Genomic DNA, 25000 nt, shown 5'->3' with positions numbered 1-25000 from the left:
CAGCCGAATCAAAAAGGATCGAGTTCAAAAGTGATCAATTTGACAAATAAAATACCCCGTATTTTCTGTAATTCTCCTAATTTTTTAAAAGAAGTAATTTGTTAAAGACTTCATAATAGATAATGAAAGAACAACAGTTTTGTTTGGAAGTGGTCGTAGATAAAAATTTAAAACTAAAAAAATTTAAGATGTTAATATCTCCTGAAATATTGATGTTAGCAATTTAGTGCTCGGGATTTTTTTTTGTAGAAAATCAAATTTACTACAAGTTAGTTATTCAAATGTTTTTCGTAGCTCTTCTCAGTGACGAGAAAAGGACAGAAAAACGTAAATTTTATGAAAAAATTGGATTTGGTGGTCCATACTCCCTCGCCAGTGTGAGTTACGATTACGCCACGATGGGCAGTTTTGTGGAACATTCAATTCTAAGTAAAATAACCCTTGTTTGATTGAAATAATGCTATGAAATGCTGCTGAGCTGTGAAAATTCAAGGAAACAGCTCGAGTTTTACGTGTATATTTAACGGGAAATCTTTTCACACCTTGATCGAGCTTTGAGAAGTTACATTATCCCCAATATTACTGAACTTATAATAAGTGATGCTCTAATACATGAAATATGTATAGACGTGTTTTCTATTATTTCATCTGCATGTAACATTCCTGATAGTGGTATAATGAGTGTACATAGGATTCGTGTAACTAGACGTTTACGAAAATGATAATCCTATTTAAATACTCACTAGAAATTTAAACAGTGCGTTACGTGCGCGCCTTAATTTTAACCAATGATAAATCGTGGCCCGGTTTTTGCGAATTTCGACTTATAACTAACTTCAATACTTTCATATATTTTTATTGAGAGGATTATTTTTGGGAATAATTTTTCGGAGTATCCATTATTTTAGTAAATATCAAACAAGTGAATGCACAAAAAATTTAATTACGGGTCTCTGAGTTATTACTAAAGCATTACTTGCACGCGCGCGCTTGCGCGCGAATTCATTTCTAGTTATTTTTATCGGCTATGTGTTAACTTTAGGGTCATTATTTAATACACTATCATAAATTAAATTAATATTAAAATTATTAATTATAAATTATGAAAAAGATAACAAAAACACTACAGACTTTAACAACGTACAAACTCAAGTATAGAATAAAACACAAGCGAGATCCAAGTGAGGATACATCATCGAAGGTCGGCAGTTATCCCCTCGCTTTTATCTTTCATTGAAACTTGCGCGTGCGTGCTTTATGCCGTAAATATAGGAAACTAAGGAACGCGGGAAAAGCGTAAACAAAATATATGACCGTGAACGAATATATACAAATATGAAAACAAGTTCAAGGATGTTTGACAGTGAAAGCTAGAGGATTGAACGTGTAAGAATTAGTATATATGAATAAAAAACAACAAAATAAAAATGTTTTCTCAGTATCGTGAGATGATAAATAACAAAGATGTAGAAGGACTCAAAGAATTGATTGAAAAATCAAATGCTTCTGAGGTGATTTTTTAAGGTTATTTTTTTATCAGGATGTCTAGATTGTTTATACTGTAAACAGGCGTCTAAATTTTTTTTTTAATTTTTAATTTTATTTAAAAAATAAATTAGAACTAAGAAAAAATTTTTTTTATTTCATTCATAATTTTTTTTTTCCAATTTCTACATATGGAATTTTTTTTAGTAATTTCTTTAAATTAATTGCGATAAAAATGAATGCCTGTTGAATTTAGTAAAATTAAGATTTAATTAATTTAGAATTTTGCAAAGTAATTCGATAATTATTATCCCCTTGATTATTTGTAGCTTGCTGACTTGATTATACCGAGAATCAGTCACGATGAGTCGCCGAAAATATTGGACGAAATCCTGAACTACATACCACCGGCGTCAGAAGGTGGACAAACAACGCGTCGTAAATTTGTAGAATCTGTTCTCAAGACGATCAGAAAGTCGCAGATAACTGGATCACACGCAAACTCACTGGTTAATCGGATTATCCAGGACTTTCCCAAGTTCAGTAAATTGCAGCTTATAAAATTAGTTGAATACTGTCTGAGCAGTATCCGGAACAATGATGATGACTTTTATTCCTGGAAAGATATACTGCCGATATTGCTGCAGGTTTTAGAAGAAGAAAAATATATCAACTACAAAGGTTAATTTATTAAAATTACTTAACAATTATTTAATATTTCTAAGGAGGCTGTAGTAAGCTAGTTATCATAGAAAATTTTTGTCTTTTTTTTTTATACAAATATAGCATTCAACTATCTTGAGTTGTCAAATATCACGTCTATATTAATTGCATCATTAACATAATTTTAAAATCACAGGTTCTGAAGTATCAGGAACCCAGTACAAATCTCTGATAGTAAAATCAATCTGCAACCAGGACTGGGAGCCAACGATTCTTACACCGCTGACAAAAATGTTCAGCGAGATCCAGATGGAGCCAGTGGACCACACGTTAGTGATCCGCGCGATTTGTGACCAAGTCCCGCAGCTAAACCATAACGAACTTCCACCTCTGATCCACCAGCTCCTGAAGCTCAGCAGGAACCAAGACTGTAAGCTAGTAATAAACACCCTGCAACAGTACTTTTCATCTCTATACTCTCAAGCCCTTGAGGACAGTCCCAACGCTTTCGACTGCGAGAGTATCGGACAAGTGAGCAAAAAAGAGGTTCAGGACACCGAAAGTACCGTTCTCTACCACATCCGTCAGTCTGTCTCTCTGAACCATTCCAGCCTGAAGGACTTCCTACGTAACTTAAAAAACGTAACAAATGCACCTGAGTTCATCCTCAACCCCTTTCCCATGTCAGTCCTCCTCCTCGTCACCGACATCTACGAAGACCAGATATTCGACGTAATAAAACTCGCCCTTACTCGCAAGCTCCAGGACGACGAGAAACGTAAATCTGTCCACTGGCTCCGCGAAATCCTGCCTTCGGATCTCCAGCCCATGGACGTTATTAACCAAATAATCGACAACAGCACTAAAGACCGGCACTTAGTGCTTAAAGGGCTAGTAGACCTTGCCTTCGTCCTTCTAGAAACAAAGTCCAAGGTCCAGGACCCCGAGGAATACTCTCTCCATGACATCGGGAACAAAATCCTTCAGAAATTGCTGAAAAAACGGCACGAAATCGGGACCACTGTCCTTCAAATCCTTACTAAAAAAATAATCGCTGGCGGTAATGTCGTCACTCAATTCACCGAGTGCCTTTCGTACATGTGTCGCAGAACGACTTTAATTGTTCTGGAGTCTCAGGTTTGGATCACGACGCTCTTGGAGCAACTTCTTTTAATTCCCGGAGAATCAGCGACTCAAGTTCTACTAGCGACTCTTCCTTTGATCCGAACCTCCACAAGCATTCGCGACACACTTGTTCTTATTCTACGCAAAGCACTTTATCGCAAAGGAGTTCAGACCAGGCAGATGGCGATCACCGGGTTCCTGCAGTTCCTAATCAACCTGAAGATCACGCCGTTCAGTCTCAGTCAGAGTTCATCTAGCACGGCCAATTCTAGCAGCTCTAGTTCTATTTACACACAGGCAACTATTGAGAGACCGAGTCAACGACCTAATGTGAGACACAATGCTGCGTTTTGCCATGAAATTTTGAGCATCTTGACCAGGTGTCTCTGTCATCAAGTGGAAGTCCGTCAACACTTGTACAAGGGACTCTGCACAGTTGTATCGCAGAATCCTGAGCTGGCTGAAAATGTCATCGACATGCTGATGACTCATTTCATGGAGTACTACGAGTCAGACGAAGCTGTGAAACCAGCGATCAAGTTTGACCTCTGCTGCAACGTAAACGGTCCAGAAGCGGTTTTGGTTGAACCTATTGGTGATTTGCTGTACGCGTTGCAGAAAATTTACTGCGAAGTCGCAATGAAAGAGCTGGATGCTATCGACAAGCTCAGCATGATTTTGGAGTCCTTGTGTCGCAGAATGCCGAATATCGAACTGGAAGAACTGGGCTTGGATGACAACACTGATCTTCTGGACAATATTCCTAAGGCCCAGCAGAAAGTATTCTCGCTAAAGTTGACTATTCTTGTTCTTGAGTCGTTGATTGCTTTTAGGATTAATTCCTGGTCCCCTCAAGGGCAACATGTCGCGCAGAACGTTACGAGTTTGTTTAAATCTATGACGGAGATGGTGAACTTTAGCAAGAAGGTTGCGAAGCCTAAAAAGGCTGAGGGTAAGGGTAAAAAGGACAAGAATCCTAATGACACTACTTTTAAGAAACCGAGGGGGCGACAAGCCGCTATTAAATTGTTCCCTACGATAATGGACATTCAGACGATCAGAAAGATGATTTGTTTGCTGTATGATGAAAATGTTGTTTGGGCGACAAGGGAGCAAGCGAATGTGCTGAAGAAACGGGTCGAGTTCCATAATTACACACTCAGAACTTCAGTCCAGATATTTCATGCTACCAAAACTCTGCCGGTTTACGAGCTCAAGAAACATGAAGAGAAGTTTATTAAGGATTATTTTGACTTGGGGGAGATTGTTTATAAGAAGATTGTTTGCAACTTTGATACTATCAGAGAGATTGGAGAAGAAACTGCTATTTTGGGGCTAGAGTGCTTTAGAGAGCTGTGTGATTTGATGGTTACTACTTTTAACAGTGAGCTGGAGGCTTTCTTGAATAAATTATGTAAGTATTTTTTTTTTTATTGAGAGAGTTAAGAAAATTTTGTCCTTGACGTACTTGTGTGATGAAATAAATTTATTTTTGTTAAATTTAGTATGATTTGAAAAGTCGACCTGAATTTAAGTTTTTTCACGGTTTGACATTTTTGTGATGGTAATATTATTTTTAAAATTTATTTCTAAAGTATCCAAATTGTATATTGTGATTATAAATATCGAAAAATTATCAAGGCAAATTTTTTTATTAATAATTCGTAATTTTTGGCAGTCACATAGTCACTGCAGGTTACTAGTTATTTATTAAATTTGATAAATGATTGATTGATTAATGATTTTTAGGTGATGAAGAAGGAAATCTGATTACGAAAGTCAGTAAGATAATTTCAACGCTGCAAATTTTAATACAGACCCACTTTGATAAGGAATTAGAAGAACAAGAAGCAACAAAAAAAATTCCGCTGACTTTGTTTGAGATTATTTCGGTGCTGCTTAATAAAATATATTTTAACAACACTAAGTTGGATAAGGTAATTTTTTTTATTTTTAAGATTCTGATCAATAATTTTCAAATTCAGTACCCCAATAAATTTTTTTAGTAAAAAAGAATGTAAAGTAATGATAAATTTTTGCCTACAGTTATTTGATTGGTTAAAACAGATGTCCAAGTCAAACAAAACGCTAGATCCCGCAATATCTGTAATAATACTGCAATTGATGACCATGATCGAAGAACGCGACATGGACTACGGCAAAACATTAGACGAAATGAGTCTAGAGTTGTGCAAAAAACAAGGCACTGTTGACAACGCTCCGCCAAATGCACCCGAAGTTTACACAATAATAAACGAAAACACAATCAGCCAAACACACACTGTATTCAGTAACGCGATAAAAAATAAATTAAACAACGCATCTTGGGCTCTGGGAAGACTGAAAGCCGAGCAGACGATCATCAACACGAGTGCCGTCGTCGATGATTCTCACCGCGATAGCATAAAAAACAAGGAACGTTGTCTTTGTAAGCAACTGTCCTACACGATAGGAGCGCTGGAGTACATCGCGAATGTTGCAATCAGTCCAGGACCCAACACCGACATGACTTTCAAAAATCTCCACCAGCTCTACAGTATTATAAATGCACTGACCAAGTATTTCATCAGCAAATCTACGAGTCAAAATCCTGCGTTTCAAGCTGTCAGGTTCAGCCAGATTGTCGAACTAGCGGGTAAAGGGCTGAAAACAACTTTTTATAATTTGATAACTTACATGGAAGAGAATCAGAACGCTGGTCGCAAAGCTGATGGACAAGCGCTCAGAAATAAAGTTCTAAAGGAGACTAAATTTATTCCTAAAGTTGTTTATGAAGTTGAACAGTTTCAGAAAGAGATTTTGGCGCTTAGTAAAAAGACTGGGGTAAATTTTTAATTATTAATTTTTTTTAGTCTTTAAATAATAAAATTTTGAAATTGATGTTAAATAATTCAGTAAAAAAAATTAATTATAATTAAAAAATAAATTAATTTTTTTTTAATTTTAGATACACTTGGAGTCGCACATCAAACTAAGTATTACCAGAGACTTCAGAATAAAACAACCAGAACTTGTCGAAGGGCTTGAAAGATTGGACATAACTCAAGTATGTATTTAAATTCTTAATTAATATTATTATTATTTATTAATTGATGATTATAAAATATTATAAATTTACAATGAAATAATAATTTTCTAGATGATGACGCAAAATACACAACGCGATCAGGCGTCACAGAGGCATTTATCACTCGATGACTCGTCAGACCCCACCGATAACGAGGACAGCGAAGTTACAGATTACGATCAACCAGCTAAGCGACCGAGACGTGAATCTTCGTAGACACGTTTTAATAAATTATGATAGTATTGATAAAAATATTTAAATTAATGATTTTTTGTAAGTGTTCATGTTCTGATTTTTCACAATATTTTTGTACTGTTACTATATTGAATTTATTAATTATGATGATGTTGAAGATTGAGATTAAAAGATGAATTTTTAAGCAACGAAATCAAGTGGTCTGTTGAATCCTCCTTTGCGGTTCATGTATTGACGGTATTTTCTTTTTAAGATGACGTGGACTGCACCGGCATCGTTACCTTCGACTTTTTTTCCTTTTGTCGAGTCGAAGCCGCAGAAACCCATTATTTTCATCATATCTTGCTCTTCTGGAGTTTTTCCTTGTAAGTCAGCCTCTGTAATTATTAAGAGTTTCAGTAAAATTAGTAAGCTTAAACATATTTTAATTTTTTTTAATTATGTGACTTTAAAAATTTTTTTTACTTCAATTTTTATAAGAAAATTAAAATTTCAAACATTGAAATTAGCAGACATTTGAAAATTTTTAGATTTTTCTTAAAAAAAATAAACTAGGTATAGAAAAATATTTTTAGAAAATCGGATTTATAATTTTTTAGATTTTCCAAGTATATAATTTTATTAATAAATTTTAGTTGCTATAGTTTATTTGATAAAAAAATTTTAAAAAGTATTAGATATCTCTCATTTTTAGTGTCATAATAATTTAAATTACTTACCAGATATATTTGGCCGCTCAGCAGCTACAGTTTTATGCTTGGGTTTAGGACGGTCACGATCACGAGACCTGGACCTACTGTAAGATCTTCTGTGTCTTTCACGTTCACGATCACGATCTCTTGATTTAACTCTATCTCTTTCAACAGACCTGTTATTAATCAATTACTTAAATTATAAAAAAATACTTTATTGATAATAAAATTTAAAAGCACGAAAAAATTTAATAAAAATATTACCTGCGACGACGTTCTCTAGAACGTCTTCTCCGTCTGTCTCTGTCCCGTTCACGTGAACGATCTCTCGAACGATCTCTTCTTCTCGGGGATGGTGTCCGACTTCTACCCATTTTATTTATTAAAATTTACTTATCTTTAAAATAAATTAACAAACCTGAGACGATTCTCAATAAACGTGAGTAAACGTAAGTAAAAAGTAAACAATAATAAAAGTTTTTAGGTTGGAAACTAAAATTTTCAGATGTCAGCACCATCAGTATCAGTGAATCCAATGTTTGGTTTTGTGTCAGAACTTTATTGTTACGAAAAGAAAATAAATAAATATTTGACATGTTATAAGCAATGAAGATTATTTTTAATAATTCAATTTTTAAATTGTTTTTATTTATTTTTTTAAGTACAATAAACGTTGAAGGTAACAAAAGTTATGATCAATTAGAATACTATCCAAAAGGTCCTTTGGTTAAATGTCATTTCTTGTAAGTTATATTTTTATTTTTATTAATTATTAATTTTATAAAGAATTAACATTGATTAAAATAATTTTATTTGTAGGCCTATTGAATTTATTGAATGTGAAGAGCCTTTTGATCACAAAGGAAATAAAACAGCTAAACTAGAGGCTGGTTTTGGTTGTGTCAAGGTAAGAATCAGATTTTTTTTTTCTCTTAAATAATAAATTATTGTGATAGTAACAATAATAGACATTTGACAGTTCTTATGTTCTTTTAAGAATAATTTATGCATTTAAAAAAAGTAATACAATAATATGTAGTACTTACAAATTTTCTGAAAACTGTGCATAGGTATATTTTTCACATTTTTATTTCATTAATATATAAATTTTTTAATAAAAAATTATTAAGTAAATCTAATTCATTTTTAATTAAGAATGATATTGAAATTAAAATGTTTGATCATTTTAAAGATTTTTTTATCTAATTCTGATTAAAAATAAAAATAAAAATTGTAAAAATCTATGAATGCAAATTTTTAAAAATAAAAATTATGTTTCAATCATTTATTTAAATGTTACATTGCACCTAATTAAATAAAAAACATCTACGGTAATTTAATTTAGCTTAGTCATAAAAATTCTGAAATTAATCAGCGCTTATGTTTGCAGAAATTGACCAGTTAATGTAGATTTTTTTTCACTCATATTAAAAATAATTTTTTTGAATCAATTCATTTGTTAATTAAAACGGAAAAAAGGGTAAACGCCTGTGATTATTGGTAAAAAAAATCTTGGATTTAAAATTAAAAAAATCAAAAATTTCAGTTCGGAGGAACCCGTTACGAAGAAGTTGAAAAAACAAATGTCTCATGTACAGTTCTGCCCGACATTGAATGTTATGGTCCAACGAAATTCTTGCGTGACGGAGTACCCTGTGTAAAATACAGCGGTCATTACTTCACCCTGACTCTGCTTTACAGCATCCTCTTGGGATTCTTAGGCATGGACCGGTTTTGTCTCGGGCAAACTGGCACCGCAGTGGGAAAACTGCTGACCCTCGGAGGTCTCGGTGTCTGGTGGGTCATAGATATAATTTTACTGGTCACCAACTCGTTGCTACCCGAGGACGGCAGCAACTGGAATCCTTATGTATAAATCTAAATAATTCACCAAGTATTTATAAATTAATGAAGATAAAACTATAAATTGTAAATGAAATAAAGTAATTTTTTAATTCAATAAAAATTTATTAAATTTCTTATAAATAGTTCGAATAAAATTCATTTAGTCAATTATAATTCATAGTCATCTGGATGATAGAGTTCTGTTAGTAAACGATAGACATACGATGGTGCATTGCCGCCCCTAAAAGGAATAATTTATTTATTTAAAAAAAAAAAATAATTGATAATCGTGATTTTTTTAAAATTACTTACGTATTTGTAATAAATAAATTAACAAGTTCTGGAGGTACATAATCATAAACAGGATTATGTGCTTGAATTATTTCCAATAGCGGTGCGTTATTGCCGTTAATTACACCTTGAATAGGTGCGATGTGTTTATTAAAACCGTCTTGCTCGTAAGAACAGAGATAACGTGGGGATAATTTATAAAGCGGTAACAATACCATTACCGGTACTGAGTAATGTTTAGCTGCTTGAGCTACTGTACGTGATCCGGTGATTGCTTTCAATCCACCATTAGCCATTACTGTGTTTGTGCCAATGATAACTTTGTTTACGCGCGACATCATCGCAAAGATTGAGACGTCAGAGATCAATGTTGTTTTTATCTTGTGCTTTGATAAATTTGCTGCCATTTCGTGGCCCTAAACAAAATAAAAATTATTAATTAATCAATCAATTTATTTATTTGCTAGATAAAAATTGATAGGTGATAGTTACTCCTAAAAATGGACCGCCTTCAGCGACAATAACTTCAAATACACGAGTTTCAGCAGCTTTTTTGAAAAATTCTTCCACTATTTTGGATTTACCCAAGGTCATTATTATTTCATTTGAATGAATGTGTTCCGATGCTTGTTCTGTTATATTCTCACAGCTGAAATGAAAAACAATTAATACAAAAAATTTTTTTACTGTCAATTTATCATGATAATAAATTACCAAGTCTCTAATTCGACTTCAAACTCATTGATATGCTCAATCAATGCGGACTTGAGCGTAGGAACCGGAGTGTTAAAATCAATATCCCGGTCTCCGGATGTCAAAATTTTATGGAGTGACTCCTGGCCGTCAGATTCCTCGGGTTTATTTTTTATTTCAGAAGTGTACTCCTCGCGGATTATTTGGAGAATTCTCCGGATCATGTTTCCTATAGATGCTTCCAGTGGCACTGCGTTGATTATGTACTTGCCGTTCAACACGATCAAGTCCATCAACTCCTTCGCTGTCCTCCATTCTTTATTACTTATTATTTCTTTCAGTGTTTGTATAGTTTCAACTACAATGTTGTATGTACCCGTAAGTTTTCTGTCAAAAAAAAAAAAAAAAAAAAAAAATTAATAATTTCTTGAATAACTTAAATATCAAAAGTAAATAAAAATTTTAATGAAAAAATTTTCAATTAGTTTTAAAGTTGAAAAATTTTATCAAATTATGAAAGTTTAAATAATTGTTATTCTGTAAAAGTTTCAGGTGCTTTTTTTTTAGCTATTTTTAAGAAATATAAATAAAATTTTTATTATTATTTGGTCTAACGTATAACCTAACTTTATGTCACTTTTAAAAAAATAAAATTCTATATAAGTAGTTTGGAAACGGTTCAATTTCTTGGTCTATAATTATTTGAAATTGTTTAAACTTTCATATTTTTATTTTACCTAGTTAATAAATTAATAAAAACTTTACTAGGTTCTCCTAAAATAATAAAACCATATTGCTTAAAATTGTAACCTTATTTAATTGAAAGAAAATCTTATTATTTTTATAAATTAATAGAATTAAAAATAATTATTATTATCAAACATAGATTCGAATAACTACAAGATAATAAACTTTTTTAAATACTTACTGATATTTAATATTTTTAATTAATAATAAAGCACTTTCGTGGATATTTTCCTTCTCTTTCACCATTTTTCAAAATAAATTTAAAAAATTATTTTTCTATTTATGTAAGTTCTGTATTTTAGACGAATAATTAAACCGTATTAATTATTTAACTTTACAAAAATATTATGTACAGTACACAAAACAAATTTATATTACTCTTATTTATGTTATTTATTTTTTTTATAAGAAAAATTTATAAATATTTCATCATTCTCTAAAGTTTTCACTGCGCCATCTTTTTTAATTAGTTTATAAAAAAACGGAGACTTCTCTCTAAATACATAATTTATTTAGGTTATGTGCCGTATTTACTTGGTCCGTACACAAACCACGTGCTTATATTTATAAATAATATTTTGATTATTTATTAAAAATAATAATTGAGAGCAATTTAAACGATGGCTCGAATTGGAAATGTGGTAAGATAATTTTATAAAAATTTAAATTTTTATTAATAATCTGTGAATTTATGGGATGAGACAATTACAATTATTTTATATTTATATTTTTTACTACATATATGTATATGTACACCGTAATTAATAAAAAATAATATTCATAATTATTGGAATCTAATGAATAATTATTTTTTAGTCGGCAGATCAATTGATGGCGGGATCAAGCGTTTTGTCAAGACCAGCTGAAGAATTTGAAAACGATGTAATTTAAATTAAATATTTAACTAATTATAATCAATCGTCACCTTCAACGTTGACAAAAAGTTATTAATTATGTGTGATTGATTTTAGGCCACCGTTGAGGCAATGTGGGCAATGAAAGCATTCGAACATGCTGAAATTTATTTCAATGTAAGTACATAAAGTTTATTAAAAAAAAACAAATAATTACATCAATATACATTATTGGACAATATTTTACTTTACCTAGTTTAAATTATTATTAGTAATTACTATAAAATAATTTAGTTTTTTACACTATGTGTGCGTTAATTAAACGACACTTGGACTCATTTTTTTTTAATTACAAGTAACTAGAGAGCTCGATGCAAAGGGTGGAGTGATAGTTTACTTAGATCTAAATTTAACCGTTTGTCTTTTTTCAGCTTTTTTTAAACTTTCTTTACGGAAAATTATAGAAATTATAAAAATAAATTTGCTTTTATTAATGTTTACTATTCTAGTGCAAATAACTGACATAGCAAAAATAAACTTCAATATTTTTTTTAATATTAAAATTAACATCTAGGTTGCGTTTTAATACTTGCGCTCCAGCTCGTTTACACCAGACTTATTGTTTAGAAATTTAATTATTGCAAATTTTAAAAGTATTTTTAATTTAAATAAAATACTTCAAAACTAAGTATAAAAATTTTTTTATCAGATCATTCAAAATTTAGAAAGAAACATTTCATTAACTTTCCATAAAATTAATTTATGTATTAAAGTAAAAAACAAATAAATTTCTTAAATTTATAATGATCCTTAAATTAGTTTCCAACTGACAAATTTTTGGATTTTCTTCAGCTAACAATTTATATTGAAGCGAAATTTTAATCCTTTTATCACTCTTCCATTTATTCTTATAAAAATCATATCAAAAGATGAGCTAGAAGTTAACCTTGACTAGCTATTTTTTTTATAAAATACTTTGTTTTTAAAAATTAATTCAAATACCCCTAAACTAAAAAAAAAAAATTAAAATTTTGAAAAAATAGGTAGATTTTTCAATTTTCTCCATTAGTATTTTTCAAATTAACAAATTATAATTTTTTCAAAAAATAATAGAATTTTTTAATTCATTAAATTTATCAACATTATCAAAAACTTCAAATTTTCAAATTAAAAAAAAATTGATCGATTTTTCAATATTTTCCCAATAAAAAAATTTAATTTTTTTTTTAAATTCTATTAAATCTAATCCATTATTTTTTTACCTCAAATAAAAAACTCTGAACGACAGCTAACGTCTAGTTATCAATTGCACTCCACCCTAATTCTTCCACCTTAACCCCATTAAATAAAACTTATCTAAATTAAACCCCTAACACCTTCCCCTCTAAATAACAAAAGTTCAACATAAATAACCACAGCCAGAATATATCTAATCCTTTTTGTGTCTCGTCGGATTATAAACGCGCTCCAGCAGCGCTCTTGTGATACTCCCAGGAACACTCTGATGCTGGTTAATCAACTCTTCTAAAGCCTCGGCGACCTTCAGCTTCACTTGATCCGGGTTCAAGCCTTCTTGATAGTCAATCGGCTTTCCGATATACGTGACAAGTTTAACCGGGAACCCGCCGTAGATCGGGGCGAAAGGGAACCTGGTCAGCGCGTAGATCCTCAGCCAGAGTCTTCTGCCCCAGCTGACAGTCCGGAAGGCCTCTCTGAGATTCCTCGTGAAGAAAGGAATGACTTTAACTTTAGACTCGACGGCAACTTTTGCGAAGCCCATCCGGTTCTTCCACATCAGCTTGTAATAAGAATCTCCAAACTGGGCCTCATAGACGCCGCCTGGTGCGATCGCCAGCATGTTTCCCTCCTGGAGAATCTGTGAGCAGGTCTGGACTGTTCCCGGTATCAGCTTCATCACGTCGCAGATTATAGCGAAGCCTGGAACTTTGAAGAGAAAATTATCAGCTACCGTGTGGATTATTTTGGACCTCAGCAGGACCATTTTCGCTATCAGGTAGTACAGGTCGATTGGAACCGCTCCGTGGTAATAAACGAACAACACTGGCTCGTCTATTGGAATATTTTCCATCCCGACTACTTCGTACCCGTAGTAGATGTACCCATGGACGTCCCATATTGCTGCGACGACACTGCGCGCCGCGGATTTCCAGTCTCGCCCGTACGCCTCCTGCAGTCTTCCGCGGTGGAGCTTGTAGATGTAAAAAATAGCCGCTGTCATGTACAACAGCAGTAAAATAATTATTGGCAGTAAAAATGTTATCAGCAGCGGCATCAGCACCCATGATAGCCATAACGTGAAGTCTACGTCAATAAAGTTAACTAGAATATTTTTAATCATTTTTAATACTATATTGTTAATTGTTTTTTATACTTAACTATTATAATTAATTGATTATTTTTTGTTAATTTTATATTGGTGTAAAAAAGGATATTTATTATTTATATTGCAGTGTTATTGTTGTGCTATGTATTTACAGTGATTAGTGACTAGTTTATTTTTTAGGTTAACTAATGAAACATTTCACTTAAGTTTGACGGACTTTTATGATACTAATATTTTAAATTATTTATTGAGCTGTTACTGCTGTTTTTTAATATCTTTTATTTTATATATGATTATTTTTATTACGGTTTTTAATGACAAGTTTATTTATTTTACAGAAATGCGCGCGCAGATTTAATTTTTAAGCTGACTGGTTTTTTTTATTGCTCAGAAGAGTCAATTCAAAGGAGTTTTTTTCGGACTTTGAGATGTTAATTTAGTGGAAGTTTTATGGCGAGAAAGTTGATGAGAATGAAAGTATAAAACTGAAAGTTACAGGATTCAAGAATTTTAATGATTATTAAATTAGCTAACAGCTGATGATATAAATGCAATTTTTTTTTAAATTCTAATTCAATAAACCAATTAAAAGTTGTTAAATGTTTGCTGATTTCAGTATTTTTTTTAATTATTTGAATATTTTTGTAAAAAATTTTGAAATTTATGTGACAATTAAACTTCAAATTAATTTTTAGTTTAATTAAGAAGCTTAAATCAGCAGACATGTCATTTTTTGAATTTTTTCAACAAATAAATTATTACTAAAAAAAGGATTTTTAAATATAATTATATTATTAATTTTTTTTAAACATCTACAAGTGGAATTTCTAGAATTTTTTCTTTTTTAATAATTTATTTGTAAAAAAAAATTCTATAAATCATTTAATGTCCGCTAATTTTAGTATCATTAATTATGAAATTTCCAAAAAGATAATTAGTAATGTTGTAATTACTAGTAAAAAAAAAAATTTATAAAAAATACAGAATTGAAATTTCATAAGCATAATATTTTAGAATATTTCATTTGTTTAAAAAATAAAACAAATGTTAAACATCTGTAATTTTTAGTATAATAATCAAGCGCGTATTTTGAAATACATCCAAATAAAAAATATTTACTTTGTCCGTTTTTTACAAAATCAAAAAACATTTAGGACTCATATTAAATTAAATAAAATTAAACTAACGATACAGAAAAAAGTTCAAACACGTTTTTCACGTTTTATTGTCCTCAACTAACAATCAATTATTTAATTCTAGATCCTGTGCTCCGTGGACCCAAAGCTCCTGAAGTTGACGCCGCACGACGACCTGATCTATAAGTCCTTCCGCGAAGTTTTCCCCAACCTGTCGATCGCAAAACTAAGCGAGGATGAAATGAAGTCGCCTGAAGGAAAAAACAAATGGCGACCGTTCTGCGAGCAGTTCAAAGACATAATCGAGGACTACAGCATGGGGACCCTCCTCCGAGCTGACTGCACCGACGAGTACAGAGAACAAAACAGTATCCTTGTAACGCGGATCCAGTTCTACGCCATCGAGCTCGCGCGCAACCGCGAGGGCCTTAACGACTTGATCCGCCAAAAGTTCAAGCCTAAAAAGCTCACCAAGAACTCATAACAAATCGAATAATTAACTCTTCATCAAGATTTATTTTTACAATACCATAAAAAATAATTGACTTTTACAAATTAAAAATAAAAAAAAATTCATTAAATAAAAACCTACAATTAATTTATTTTTTTTTAGGAATACTTAAACTAATCAAAGGATTTGACGCCCTAGCTTGGTACTTAGACTTAGCAGGAGTCGCAGAATCACTGGCAACATTCCTGTCAAACTTTCTCTTCCTCTTTCCACCACCGATAAGCCTCTTCAGGGACTTAGGGATGATGTACTCCGGCACGTCCTTCAAATGCGCTTGTAGCTTAACCGTATGTAGTGCTTTATCCTGCCTGAGGGTCTGCAAATCCCTAGGATTGTCCTCAAAGAAGCTCTTGAGCTTATCGCAGCTCAAAACCTCCTGCTTTATTTCTTTAAGTCTGGCTTCCCTCACCGCGATCCGGGTGACCGCTTTCCAGGCGTCTCTTGCCCGGTACCTGAAACCTTCAACCTCTTCGAGCTTGAACTGGTAAGTCTTGAACAAACTTTCCCTGCCGTAAGTGTCTTTCAGCTGGTTCTCGACCTCTTGCATCAGTTCTCTTTCTCTGATCGCCACGAAGCTCAGCGCAGTTCCCTGGTTTTTTCCTCGTGCAGTTCTTCCAGCGCGATGTACGTACGAGTTTACGTCCTGGGGAAAGTCAAAGTTGATGACATTGGCGACAAACTGGAAATCTATACCACGAGCGACTCCAGATTCTTTGTCTTTGCGTCTTTTGCTCTTCTGTTGCTTGCTGTTATTTTTACTTTTTACTACATGAGGCTCCTCGAGAGCTTTCTCATCAGAAGCGATTATAATGTCGTAGGTCCCGGCGTTGAATTGCATTACTGCACGACAACGCGACGTCGCGGGTAATTCCGAGTTCAAAACACATGTCGGGATACCGAATTGTTCTAAAAATAATTTTAATTTGTAGCAGCGGTCGACTGTGTTGACAAAAATGATACTTTTACCGCGAATTAAACGCAGCTTTAATAGTGAGTACAAAATGGCTGCCTTGTCGTTCTCTTCCGCGGAAAGCGTGTAGTGCGCAAGTTGCGAAGGTGGCGCCAATGGAGGCTCCTCCAGCTTGAGAATCGCTGGATTGTGAAGAACTAATTTTTTAAGAGAGACTACTTCCTCGGAAAGCGTCGCTGAAGCCAAGGCTGCTTGGTAGACAGTTGGTAAATATTTTAAGATGCTTTTTATTTCTTCCTCGTAGCCGAAGGAGAATATCAGATCGGCCTCGTCGATTATGACTGTGTCGAGACAGGTTTTGAGCTTGAGGTTCCCGGCTTTTAGGTGCTGGCAAACGCGTCCTGGAGTTCCGATCACGATGTCCGGGTTCTCGGCTAACAAGGGCTTTTGGGTGGAGAGTTCTTGCTGCGGAGAAATATCGATGCAACGGATTTCTCGGGAACATTTTATTGTGAGGGAGATTAAAACCTGGTGGATTTGCTTGCAGAGTTCTTTGGACGGAGCCAGGATTAAACCTTTTGTTTGTTGATGAGTTTGATGAGGCTTGCTGGTCAGGATTTTTTGCACCAAGGGTATGGTGAAGGCTGCAGTTTTTCCGGAACCGGTACGTGCCCGGATCAAGACGTCCTTGCCTTCCAGCATAAGAGGGATTGTTGATTCTTGGATTGCTGTAGGTTCAAGCCAACCTAATTTTGCGATTGCCTGGAAAATCATTTGTTGGATTATTTATGGGGGATAATTTTTTTTTTTTTTGAGAGAAATAATAGAAATGTTGTATGAGTCGGTGGTAATAATTGAAGAAATGAAAAAATGAAAGTTAGGGTTAAAAAAATTTATTTTGAAATGTAAATTAATGCTTAAAATTTTAATGGTATTTAACTGAATTTAATGAAGAAATAAAGGATGAATGACAGAAATTGAATAACAGACATTAAATGTATTAATTTTATAGAAAATGGATTAAAAATTATTATTTTTAATATTTAGTAAAATGCTGGAAATTCGATATAATTTATTTTGCAATTGTTTGAAAAAATTACTATTGTAATAAATTAAAGTTAATTAATTATCACTCGTTGATATATTATGAAATGATAATTTCTGGATGATAATGAAATTAAGAAACGCCTAATAATTTTTAGAATTTTTTTAACAAATAAATTATAGCAAGAATAATTTATTTACAAAATTCTATCTTTAGAAACTCCAAAAAATTATAAATACAATTTTTTAAAAATAATTTTCTAGACTTAGTTTATTTTTCAAGAAAAATAAAAAAATTGTCAAGTGTCTGCTAATTTCAGTGTTATATGTATGGATTATATTAAAATAAACTCTTTAAACTTGATCTGAAGTAAAATAAATGTTAAAGTGCATAAATAATAAAGGTTAAAGTGAAAAAAAAAGTCATACCTTCAATATTCTATCATCAAGACCAAATTCATGAAAACTTTTTATTTTATCTTCGTTTGATTCTTCTGTATTAACTTCATTATCATTATTTATGTCCATTTTGCAAATTATTATTTATTTTTTTTATTAACTAAAAATTTTATGGAGTGCAAATTATATCACAAACACACGTGGTAATATTTTTTTAATCATAACCTGTAAGATTTTGTGCTACATATTAGACTCAGATGTTTCTTTTACACTTACGGAAATAAACGAAAATTCACGAAGCATCTTTAATTGAATAAATGTTCGCCAGGGGTCGTTTATTTACGTCTGTTCTTGGGAAAAAAGTAAAAACAAGACGAATAATAATAACAAGGCATGAATCATACATTTCAAAATCGATTCGAGTAATACTTGTAAGGAACAAGTAAAATCTCTCTTTCTTGAATTAAAAATGGTATCAAGATTTTCACATAAGGACACTTTATCTGAAATTACTTTTTTTTTTTTCATTAGCGAATCATCCCGTGAAATATTAAATTGTTTAAAAAATTTTCTATCTCAAAAATTAATAAAATTAAATTTCATAATTTAAAAAATAATTTTTTTGATGAATGAAAAATGACTCAATATAAATAAATATATGACTTAATTACTAAGACTATTATTTTTTTAGGTGTTTGAATGAATAAATTATTTAATTTATAAAAATTTACATACACAAAATTAAAATGGTAATGAAAATATCATACATTCACTTTATTTCAAATAGAAAAAATAATTAATTAATTTCTTTATTTATACAAATTTTTTGATAAATAAATTTCATATTTAATGACATTTTTTGATTAAAAAAAAAATGACGAAATTTTAAATTATAAAAATTACTTTTGCAAAGAAAAAAATGCATCATATGATACTGGAGTAATTAATATAACTTTATCTTTTAAATATTCATTTTTTTAAAGATTAATTACTTTTAATTTAAAAAACTACTTAAGAATAATTAAAAAATTATAATTAATCTTGTAAATGTTGGCCTGAAACTAGAAATAAATTAATCAATAAATGCAACTTGAAGGATTTAGTTAAAAAATAGTAATTGAAATAAATTCATAAAAAAAAATAACTGAATATATCACAGGCTGATTAATAATTTATTCTTTAATTATAATATATGAGCAATGAAATTTCATAAATGATTAAGAAGACAAAAATTTAATAACTAAAAGATTTAAAAAATTGGGAAGACAAAATTAAAATTATTAATGAAAAGGAAAAAGAATAAAAGTATTTAAAAGACAATTACTTAAGAACTAAAACTTTGAAAGAAAAAAAAAATTAAGAAAAATGAAAATAAAAAAAAAATTAAAATTAAAAATCAAGAAGATAATAATTTTTAAAAACTTTAAAAGAATAAAAAAGTTAACTCAAAATTAGAAAAAAAAAATTAAGACTCAAAATTGAAAAAAGAAAAAATTAATCTAAAAAATGAAAAAGAATGAAGAAGACAGTAAGTTAAAAGCTAGAAAAGAAATAAAAAATTAAGACTAAAAATTAAAAAAAAATTGAAATTTAATATGAAAAAAATATTTAAAAAACTGTAGACGAAAAAAAAGGTAAAATATTGATTCGCCTAGCCCTACAAATGTCAATGGCACATCCTTAGTGTCATTACAGTTGGATGTATATCCCCACACAAAAATACTTACTTCACATAAACCGCGTACACCTACATCCAAACCCCACACCCTGCGCACCGATATACAAATATATACCATATACCTACACCTATCTACACCGCTATCCAACATAGTAACCAGCAGACCAGTAACTAGTACCAGTAACCAGCTGTTCCATCTCCGCTATCAAAATGCCTAATTTCTCCACCTGTAAAGAGTAAAGCCATTAACTAATGTCATGAGTAATGAGTAATAACCCGGCGATTAAATTATCTTCTCTTGACTGATATCAACTACATAAATAAATAAATAGACAAAAAATTACCAAAACAGCAAAAATTGTTTAAAAATTGGTGAATCTAAAAATACCCAGACAATATTTATTGTTATTTTGTTTTGGGTATGACACATCGTAATCGATTTTGTCATAGCTTAATTTCATTGCCATCTATAGCTACAAAATAATTACCTCGAATAAAATAATAAATATGCAAAACAAATACTTTTGAAGTAAACAAGTAGATCATAACAAAAAAAAATTGAGTCATCAATTGCCCATAAATCAAAGGAGATATTAAAGTCATTGATACAGAATATAAGGACCTTTTTTGGCTCTGGGAAATGGATTTTAGAATGTCTGGAGAAAACACTGTCCCAAATAGGAAATGATTTTTTTTTAATTTAAATAATTATTTATAAATAATATAAATCATTTATTAGTAAGTAAAAGCGCAATTGGTCAAAAAAAAAAAATAAATAGCTGAATTTTCAAATAAATAAAAAATAAAATTTTTAAGGTTCGATCAATTTATAGACTGGACTATTTTTTTTCAGCGTAGTAATATTTAATTGAGCGGTTACGAGGTACTGCGGCTGAAAATCGACCAATTGCAGATAGAGCACTGGGCGCGGTTGGCCAATCAGGATCGAGAATCGGGTTCTCGCACCGAGGCTATAAAAGCCCTGGCTAGCAACGCCGCGGCGTAGTCGTACGACTGAACTCAGCGAAAAAGGTCTCTCCGAGTCTCTCACAGTCCAACAAGCTACAAGCTATCGTTCATATTTTTTTTCTACGATAATCAACTAATTTGACAAAATGGTAAGCCTAAGACACTTTTCAATATATACTAATATTATTATTAATTAAAAATCTACTTTTATCTATCTAAATTAATAACTAATAAATTTAATTTAATTTAATTAAGTTAGTGATTGTGAATTGATAATATTATTTTACGGACAAAGGATGATCGCGTCGCTTGACGCCATTTTGTAATGGTCGCCGGTTGAGTCACGTTATTGATTTTGAACTTTTTATAATGCGTACATTTTGCGGTATTGATTGTTTTAATATAAGCTGGTGATTTTTATAATTATTTATTTTATCGCGAGTATTATTTAAACTAATAATTGTTTTTTTGTGCAGCGTGAGTGTATCTCAATCCACGTTGGACAAGCCGGAGTACAGATTGGTAATGCCTGCTGGGAATTGTACTGCCTTGAACATGGAATCCAACCGGACGGTCAAATGCCCTCCGATAAAACAATTGGAGGAGGTGATGACAGTTTTAACACTTTCTTCAGTGAGACCGGTGCGGGTAAACACGTACCCAGAGCTGTTTTCATCGACTTGGAGCCTACTGTAGTCGGTAAGGATTATTTTATTTCATATATTTTAGATTTTTTAAGGATTCATTATTTATAATTATCTTAGATTGAGTTAATAACCAGGTGCTTAACTTAAGGAACTATCAAAATTCTTTTAACGCTTGGAGTTGTAACGGAAATTAATGAGTGGGGGGAAGCCATGGTTTGAGCGGTTATTTTTGGTACTAGTTTTTCCTATGGGATGATGAGAAGCTTCTAGAAAAAGTCTAACGGTTTTTTTTTTGTTGTTTCTCACTGGTATTCTTTTGATTGATTAATGGTGATGTACGCTCGGTAAAATTAGATAAAGAGTGATAATGAGAATTTGAGTAATTAGTAGTTGATAAAGATTTTTGAGGTCATGGCTTTAAATTTTATTTATTAATACTGTCAAATTTACAATATTTTTTTTTCTATAGAAATTTATTATATAAAAAAATTCGAAATTTGTTATTAAATTTTCATGTAAAAAAATTTATTTTTGTGAAAATTTTATTAAAAATTCCATTTTTGCTAATTTTAGTATTAATTTCAATGATAAAAAATTTTTAGTTCGCTTATTTAATGGTATAAATTTTATTGATCGTTAACTTTTTCAGAAGTAGGTAATCAAAAAAATTTGATAAGAATTAATTAGATTGAAAAATAAGTTTGTATTGATAGTTCAATATTCTTAATCACTGAATTCGAATTTAGAGCTCTAGGTTTTGTAATAATTTTTAAAAAATTTTTATTGATAAAAATGAATCATTAATTATGGAGACAAGATGACATGTATAGATATTATACTATATTTTCAATAATTTATAGTACACCGGTTTTGAAGAATTATAATTATTTTCAGGGATTAGAAAGGTCTTTTTAGACAACCATTAAAATAATTTTAATCTTCAAAATAAAGGTCTTCGATATAGTTTTAGGAAATTATTAAGTAATTAGATTTAAATAATATCACAAAATTTTCATTAAAAACAATTTTTAATTAAACTTTAAAAATCTATATTGCCCCAAGGAGCTAAAATATTTTGTTGACAAAAATTACTTGATAATTAATTCAACTGAAATTCTTTTTGTCAGTACAAACATTAATTAATGATACTTAATATGATGTGATAGTTATTTAGAAATTCTTTCGTGTTGATAAAATTAGATTCATTAATTCAACTTAATTTAAATGATTAAATATTTAGATTAACAAGTTTTTAACATCGATAAAAATGATTTTAAATTTAATTCATAAACACTATTAATGAAATAAATTAATAATTAAAATAATTAAAAAATTTACATCTTGAGTAATATAAAAAACTTATAATGATTTGATACTGAAATCTGACAATTGTTTAAATTTTTCTAACTGATAAATTTTTTTTATCCACTAATAATTTTTATTTAAATTCTACATGTTAAATTTTTTTCATAATAATTTGTTATAAAAATCATAAAAATTTTCCGATGTCTACAAAATTCAATATAATTGTAATTATTCATGAAAATTAAGTTAGCCGACATCTAAAAATTTTTAGAATTTTTTTTATTGAAAAAATTATTACAAAAAAATAAAAATAAATTTTCATTTGTAAAAAACTTTAACAACTATCAGTGCAATTTTTTAAAAATATTTTTTAGTTCTAATTTAATAAGAGAAAAAATATTAAAAACGTCAGCTAACTTCAGTATTATAATTATTCACCCTTGAAAATAATTAAATTAAAAAAATACTTTAAATAAATTCCATCCAAATAAAATACTAACAATAAAAATCTTACAGATGAGGTTCGAAGTGGAACATACCGTCAATTGTTCCACCCAGAACAGCTGATCACTGGAAAAGAGGACGCAGCGAACAACTACGCCCGCGGTCACTACACGATCGGAAAAGAAATCGTAGATCTAGTCCTCGACCGAATTCGCAAGCTCGCAGACCAATGTACCGGACTTCAAGGATTTTTAATATTCCATTCGTTCGGCGGTGGTACCGGATCCGGATTCACGTCCCTCCTGATGGAGCGTCTTTCAGTCGACTACGGTAAGAAATCAAAGCTGGAGTTCGCAATCTACCCAGCCCCCCAGGTATCAACAGCCGTTGTCGAGCCTTACAACTCGATCCTGACCACCCACACGACCCTCGAGCACTCCGACTGCGCCTTCATGGTTGACAACGAGGCTATCTACGACATTTGCCGCCGCAACTTGGACATCGAGAGACCCACCTACACTAACCTAAACAGACTGATCGGACAGATCGTATCCTCGATCACGGCCTCCTTGAGATTCGACGGAGCCCTCAACGTCGACTTGACTGAGTTCCAGACAAACTTGGTACCTTACCCACGTATTCACTTCCCTCTGGTCACCTACGCCCCAGTTATTTCCGCGGAGAAGGCCTACCACGAGCAGCTTTCTGTCGCTGAAATCACGAATGCCTGTTTCGAGCCCGCCAACCAGATGGTAAAATGCGACCCACGTCACGGAAAATACATGGCTTGCTGCATGTTGTACCGAGGTGACGTCGTCCCCAAGGACGTAAACGCTGCCATCGCTACCATCAAGACGAAACGTACCATCCAGTTCGTCGACTGGTGTCCAACTGGTTTCAAAGTTGGTATCAATTACCAGCCACCAACTGTCGTACCTGGTGGAGATCTCGCCAAAGTACAACGTGCTGTCTGCATGTTGTCCAACACGACAGCCATCGCCGAGGCCTGGGCTCGTCTTGACCACAAGTTCGACCTCATGTACGCGAAACGTGCCTTCGTACACTGGTACGTTGGTGAAGGTATGGAGGAAGGTGAGTTCTCTGAGGCTCGTGAAGATTTGGCTGCTCTTGAGAAAGACTACGAAGAGGTCGGTATGGACTCTGCTGAAGGTGAAGGCGAGGGAGCTGAAGAATACTAGACGTCCTTATGGGATAAATAAAATAAAATACTGATTGATGTTCTTCAGCTGAAGTAATATATTTAAGACCATCGAGACCTTGTTTATATTTAATATCGTTTTTCATCTGTCGTATTATTATTATTAATATTATTATTATTTTTCATTTTGTATTGTTGTAATTACGCTGTGAAACATTCCTTTGCTTTATCAACAACTGATGATATATTACTTGGCATTATAAAATCTCTTTTTTAAATCCTCGATGGAAATACATGACATTTATCATTAATTTTTGTCTACTGTTTTTCTCCTTGTCTTTTTCCTTTTTCTGGGTTTAGTTTACTTTTTACGCAGATAAAGTTAGCTGGAAATTTTATTTCTTGTAGATTAGGTGAATTTATGTTTTTTGATTTGTTTTAATTATTATTTATATTTGAGACTGGAAAGTTTAATAAAGATGCGAGCTGAGTTTAATCTTTGGTTTCATTTTAATAATTATTTTTATGAATATAACTAACAATTTTTATTGATAAGTAAGTATTTCAAATGTCGTTTTTCGGAAATTTTAATTTTAAATTAGTAATTTTGGATTTTATAACTCGAATCATTTTTGAAGAAATCAAGTATTTAAAAATTTATGATAAACTTTTTATAAATTAATAATTTAATTATTTCAAATGATTTTGAAGTTATTAAAATTAAAATTTACAATTTAATTGTTAATAGTGGATAATTTGCGCTTAAAAAAGTTGATTCCAAATTTTACTATAATAAA

General features: G+C 31.4%; 8 protein-coding genes across 8 annotated transcripts; 4 read left to right on the top strand and 4 right to left on the bottom strand.

Annotated features, from left to right (window-relative positions):
- The first annotated feature begins 1315 nt into the window (after positions 1 to 1315).
- LOC123274795 (Fanconi anemia group I protein) lies at positions 1316 to 6586 on the top strand. Its single transcript, XM_044742526.1, has 7 exons — positions 1316 to 1511; positions 1815 to 2166; positions 2345 to 4687; positions 5023 to 5210; positions 5320 to 6096; positions 6221 to 6319; positions 6413 to 6586. The coding sequence occupies exons 1-7, from the start codon at positions 1428 to 1430 to the stop codon at positions 6554 to 6556; spliced, it is 3987 nt and encodes a 1328-aa protein (XP_044598461.1). The 5' UTR covers positions 1316 to 1427; the 3' UTR covers positions 6557 to 6586.
- On the bottom strand, positions 6581 to 7717 carry LOC123274802 (U4/U6.U5 small nuclear ribonucleoprotein 27 kDa protein). The gene is made up of 3 exons (XM_044742532.1): positions 7492 to 7717; positions 7255 to 7403; positions 6581 to 6912 (listed from the first exon to the last, which is right to left on the bottom strand). The coding sequence occupies exons 1-3, from the start codon at positions 7599 to 7601 to the stop codon at positions 6716 to 6718; spliced, it is 456 nt and encodes a 151-aa protein (XP_044598467.1). The 5' UTR covers positions 7602 to 7717; the 3' UTR covers positions 6581 to 6715.
- Positions 7718 to 7737: 20 nt separating this feature from the next.
- Positions 7738 to 9186, top strand: LOC123274800 (TM2 domain-containing protein CG11103). Its single transcript, XM_044742530.1, has 3 exons — positions 7738 to 7970; positions 8047 to 8134; positions 8774 to 9186. Exons 1-3 carry the CDS (start codon positions 7834 to 7836, stop codon positions 9101 to 9103), a joined length of 555 nt encoding a protein of 184 aa, XP_044598465.1. The 5' UTR covers positions 7738 to 7833; the 3' UTR covers positions 9104 to 9186.
- Positions 9175 to 11149, bottom strand: LOC123274797 (translation initiation factor eIF-2B subunit beta). The gene is made up of 5 exons (XM_044742528.1): positions 10985 to 11149; positions 10078 to 10443; positions 9856 to 10012; positions 9385 to 9779; positions 9175 to 9313 (listed from the first exon to the last, which is right to left on the bottom strand). The coding sequence occupies exons 1-5, from the start codon at positions 11047 to 11049 to the stop codon at positions 9241 to 9243; spliced, it is 1056 nt and encodes a 351-aa protein (XP_044598463.1). The 5' UTR covers positions 11050 to 11149; the 3' UTR covers positions 9175 to 9240.
- Positions 11150 to 11276: 127 nt separating this feature from the next.
- Positions 11277 to 15698, top strand: LOC123274801 (protein PBDC1). The gene is made up of 4 exons (XM_044742531.1): positions 11277 to 11444; positions 11620 to 11685; positions 11775 to 11834; positions 15262 to 15698. Exons 1-4 carry the CDS (start codon positions 11424 to 11426, stop codon positions 15619 to 15621), a joined length of 507 nt encoding a protein of 168 aa, XP_044598466.1. The 5' UTR covers positions 11277 to 11423; the 3' UTR covers positions 15622 to 15698.
- Positions 12845 to 14330, bottom strand: LOC123274798 (transmembrane protein 68). The gene has a single exon (XM_044742529.1). The coding sequence runs from the start codon at positions 14014 to 14016 to the stop codon at positions 13087 to 13089; it is 930 nt and encodes a 309-aa protein (XP_044598464.1). The 5' UTR covers positions 14017 to 14330; the 3' UTR covers positions 12845 to 13086.
- Positions 15650 to 18232, bottom strand: LOC123274796 (probable ATP-dependent RNA helicase DDX56). Its single transcript, XM_044742527.1, has 2 exons — positions 18032 to 18232; positions 15650 to 17320 (listed from the first exon to the last, which is right to left on the bottom strand). Exons 1-2 carry the CDS (start codon positions 18128 to 18130, stop codon positions 15737 to 15739), a joined length of 1683 nt encoding a protein of 560 aa, XP_044598462.1. The 5' UTR covers positions 18131 to 18232; the 3' UTR covers positions 15650 to 15736.
- A 2418-nt stretch (positions 18233 to 20650) lies between these two features.
- Positions 20651 to 24514, top strand: LOC123274794 (tubulin alpha-1 chain). The gene is made up of 3 exons (XM_044742525.1): positions 20651 to 20797; positions 21125 to 21347; positions 23117 to 24514. Exons 1-3 carry the CDS (start codon positions 20795 to 20797, stop codon positions 24241 to 24243), a joined length of 1353 nt encoding a protein of 450 aa, XP_044598460.1. The 5' UTR covers positions 20651 to 20794; the 3' UTR covers positions 24244 to 24514.
- The last annotated feature ends 486 nt before the right edge of the window (positions 24515 to 25000 follow it).

This window comes from Cotesia glomerata, unplaced genomic scaffold (genome assembly GCF_020080835.1).
Source record: "Cotesia glomerata isolate CgM1 unplaced genomic scaffold, MPM_Cglom_v2.3 scaffold_76, whole genome shotgun sequence".
Lineage (NCBI taxonomy): Eukaryota > Metazoa > Arthropoda > Insecta > Hymenoptera > Braconidae > Cotesia > Cotesia glomerata.
This window is presented reverse-complemented; position numbering and strand designations above follow the sequence as displayed.

Bases quoted from the DNA above. Each gene is read 5' to 3' on its own strand.
- LOC123274795 (XM_044742526.1), top strand. From the start codon at position 1,428: ATGTTTTCTCAGTATCGTGAGATGATAAATAACAAAGATGTAGAAGGA. The intron at 5,211-5,319 runs GTAATTTTTTTT...TTTTGCCTACAG, and splicing joins ACAACACTAAGTTGGATAAG to TTATTTGATTGGTTAAAACA. The intron at 6,320-6,412 runs GTATGTATTTAA...ATAATTTTCTAG, and splicing joins AAAGATTGGACATAACTCAA to ATGATGACGCAAAATACACA.
- LOC123274802 (XM_044742532.1), bottom strand. From the start codon at position 7,601: ATGGGTAGAAGTCGGACACCATCCCCGAGAAGAAGAGATCGTTCGAGA. The intron at 7,404-7,491 runs GTAATATTTTTA...GATTAATAACAG, and splicing joins TCTAGAGAACGTCGTCGCAG to GTCTGTTGAAAGAGATAGAG. The intron at 6,913-7,254 runs GTAAGTAATTTA...TAATAATTACAG, and splicing joins TGAGCGGCCAAATATATCTG to AGGCTGACTTACAAGGAAAA.
- LOC123274801 (XM_044742531.1), top strand. From the start codon at position 11,424: ATGGCTCGAATTGGAAATGTG. The intron at 11,686-11,774 runs GTAATTTAAATT...GATTGATTTTAG, and splicing joins CTGAAGAATTTGAAAACGAT to GCCACCGTTGAGGCAATGTG. The intron at 11,835-15,261 runs GTAAGTACATAA...ATTTAATTCTAG, and splicing joins ATGCTGAAATTTATTTCAAT to ATCCTGTGCTCCGTGGACCC.
- LOC123274796 (XM_044742527.1), bottom strand. From the start codon at position 18,130: ATGGACATAAATAATGATAATGAAGTTAATACAGAAGAATCAAACGAA. The intron at 17,321-18,031 runs GTATGACTTTTT...ATGATTTTCCAG, and splicing joins TTGATGATAGAATATTGAAG to GCAATCGCAAAATTAGGTTG.
- LOC123274797 (XM_044742528.1), bottom strand. From the start codon at position 11,049: ATGGTGAAAGAGAAGGAAAATATCCACGAAAGTGCTTTATTATTAATT. The intron at 10,013-10,077 runs GTAATTTATTAT...TTTTCATTTCAG, and splicing joins GAAGTCGAATTAGAGACTTG to CTGTGAGAATATAACAGAAC. The intron at 9,780-9,855 runs GTAACTATCACC...TATTTTGTTTAG, and splicing joins AAGGCGGTCCATTTTTAGGA to GGCCACGAAATGGCAGCAAA.
- LOC123274800 (XM_044742530.1), top strand. From the start codon at position 7,834: ATGAAGATTATTTTTAATAATTCAATTTTTAAATTGTTTTTATTTATT. The intron at 7,971-8,046 runs GTAAGTTATATT...TTTTATTTGTAG, and splicing joins TTGGTTAAATGTCATTTCTT to GCCTATTGAATTTATTGAAT. The intron at 8,135-8,773 runs GTAAGAATCAGA...CAAAAATTTCAG, and splicing joins CTGGTTTTGGTTGTGTCAAG to TTCGGAGGAACCCGTTACGA.
- LOC123274794 (XM_044742525.1), top strand. The intron at 21,348-23,116 runs GTAAGGATTATT...AAAATCTTACAG, and splicing joins CTTGGAGCCTACTGTAGTCG to ATGAGGTTCGAAGTGGAACA.
- LOC123274798 (XM_044742529.1), bottom strand. From the start codon at position 14,016: ATGATTAAAAATATTCTAGTTAACTTTATTGACGTAGACTTCACGTTA.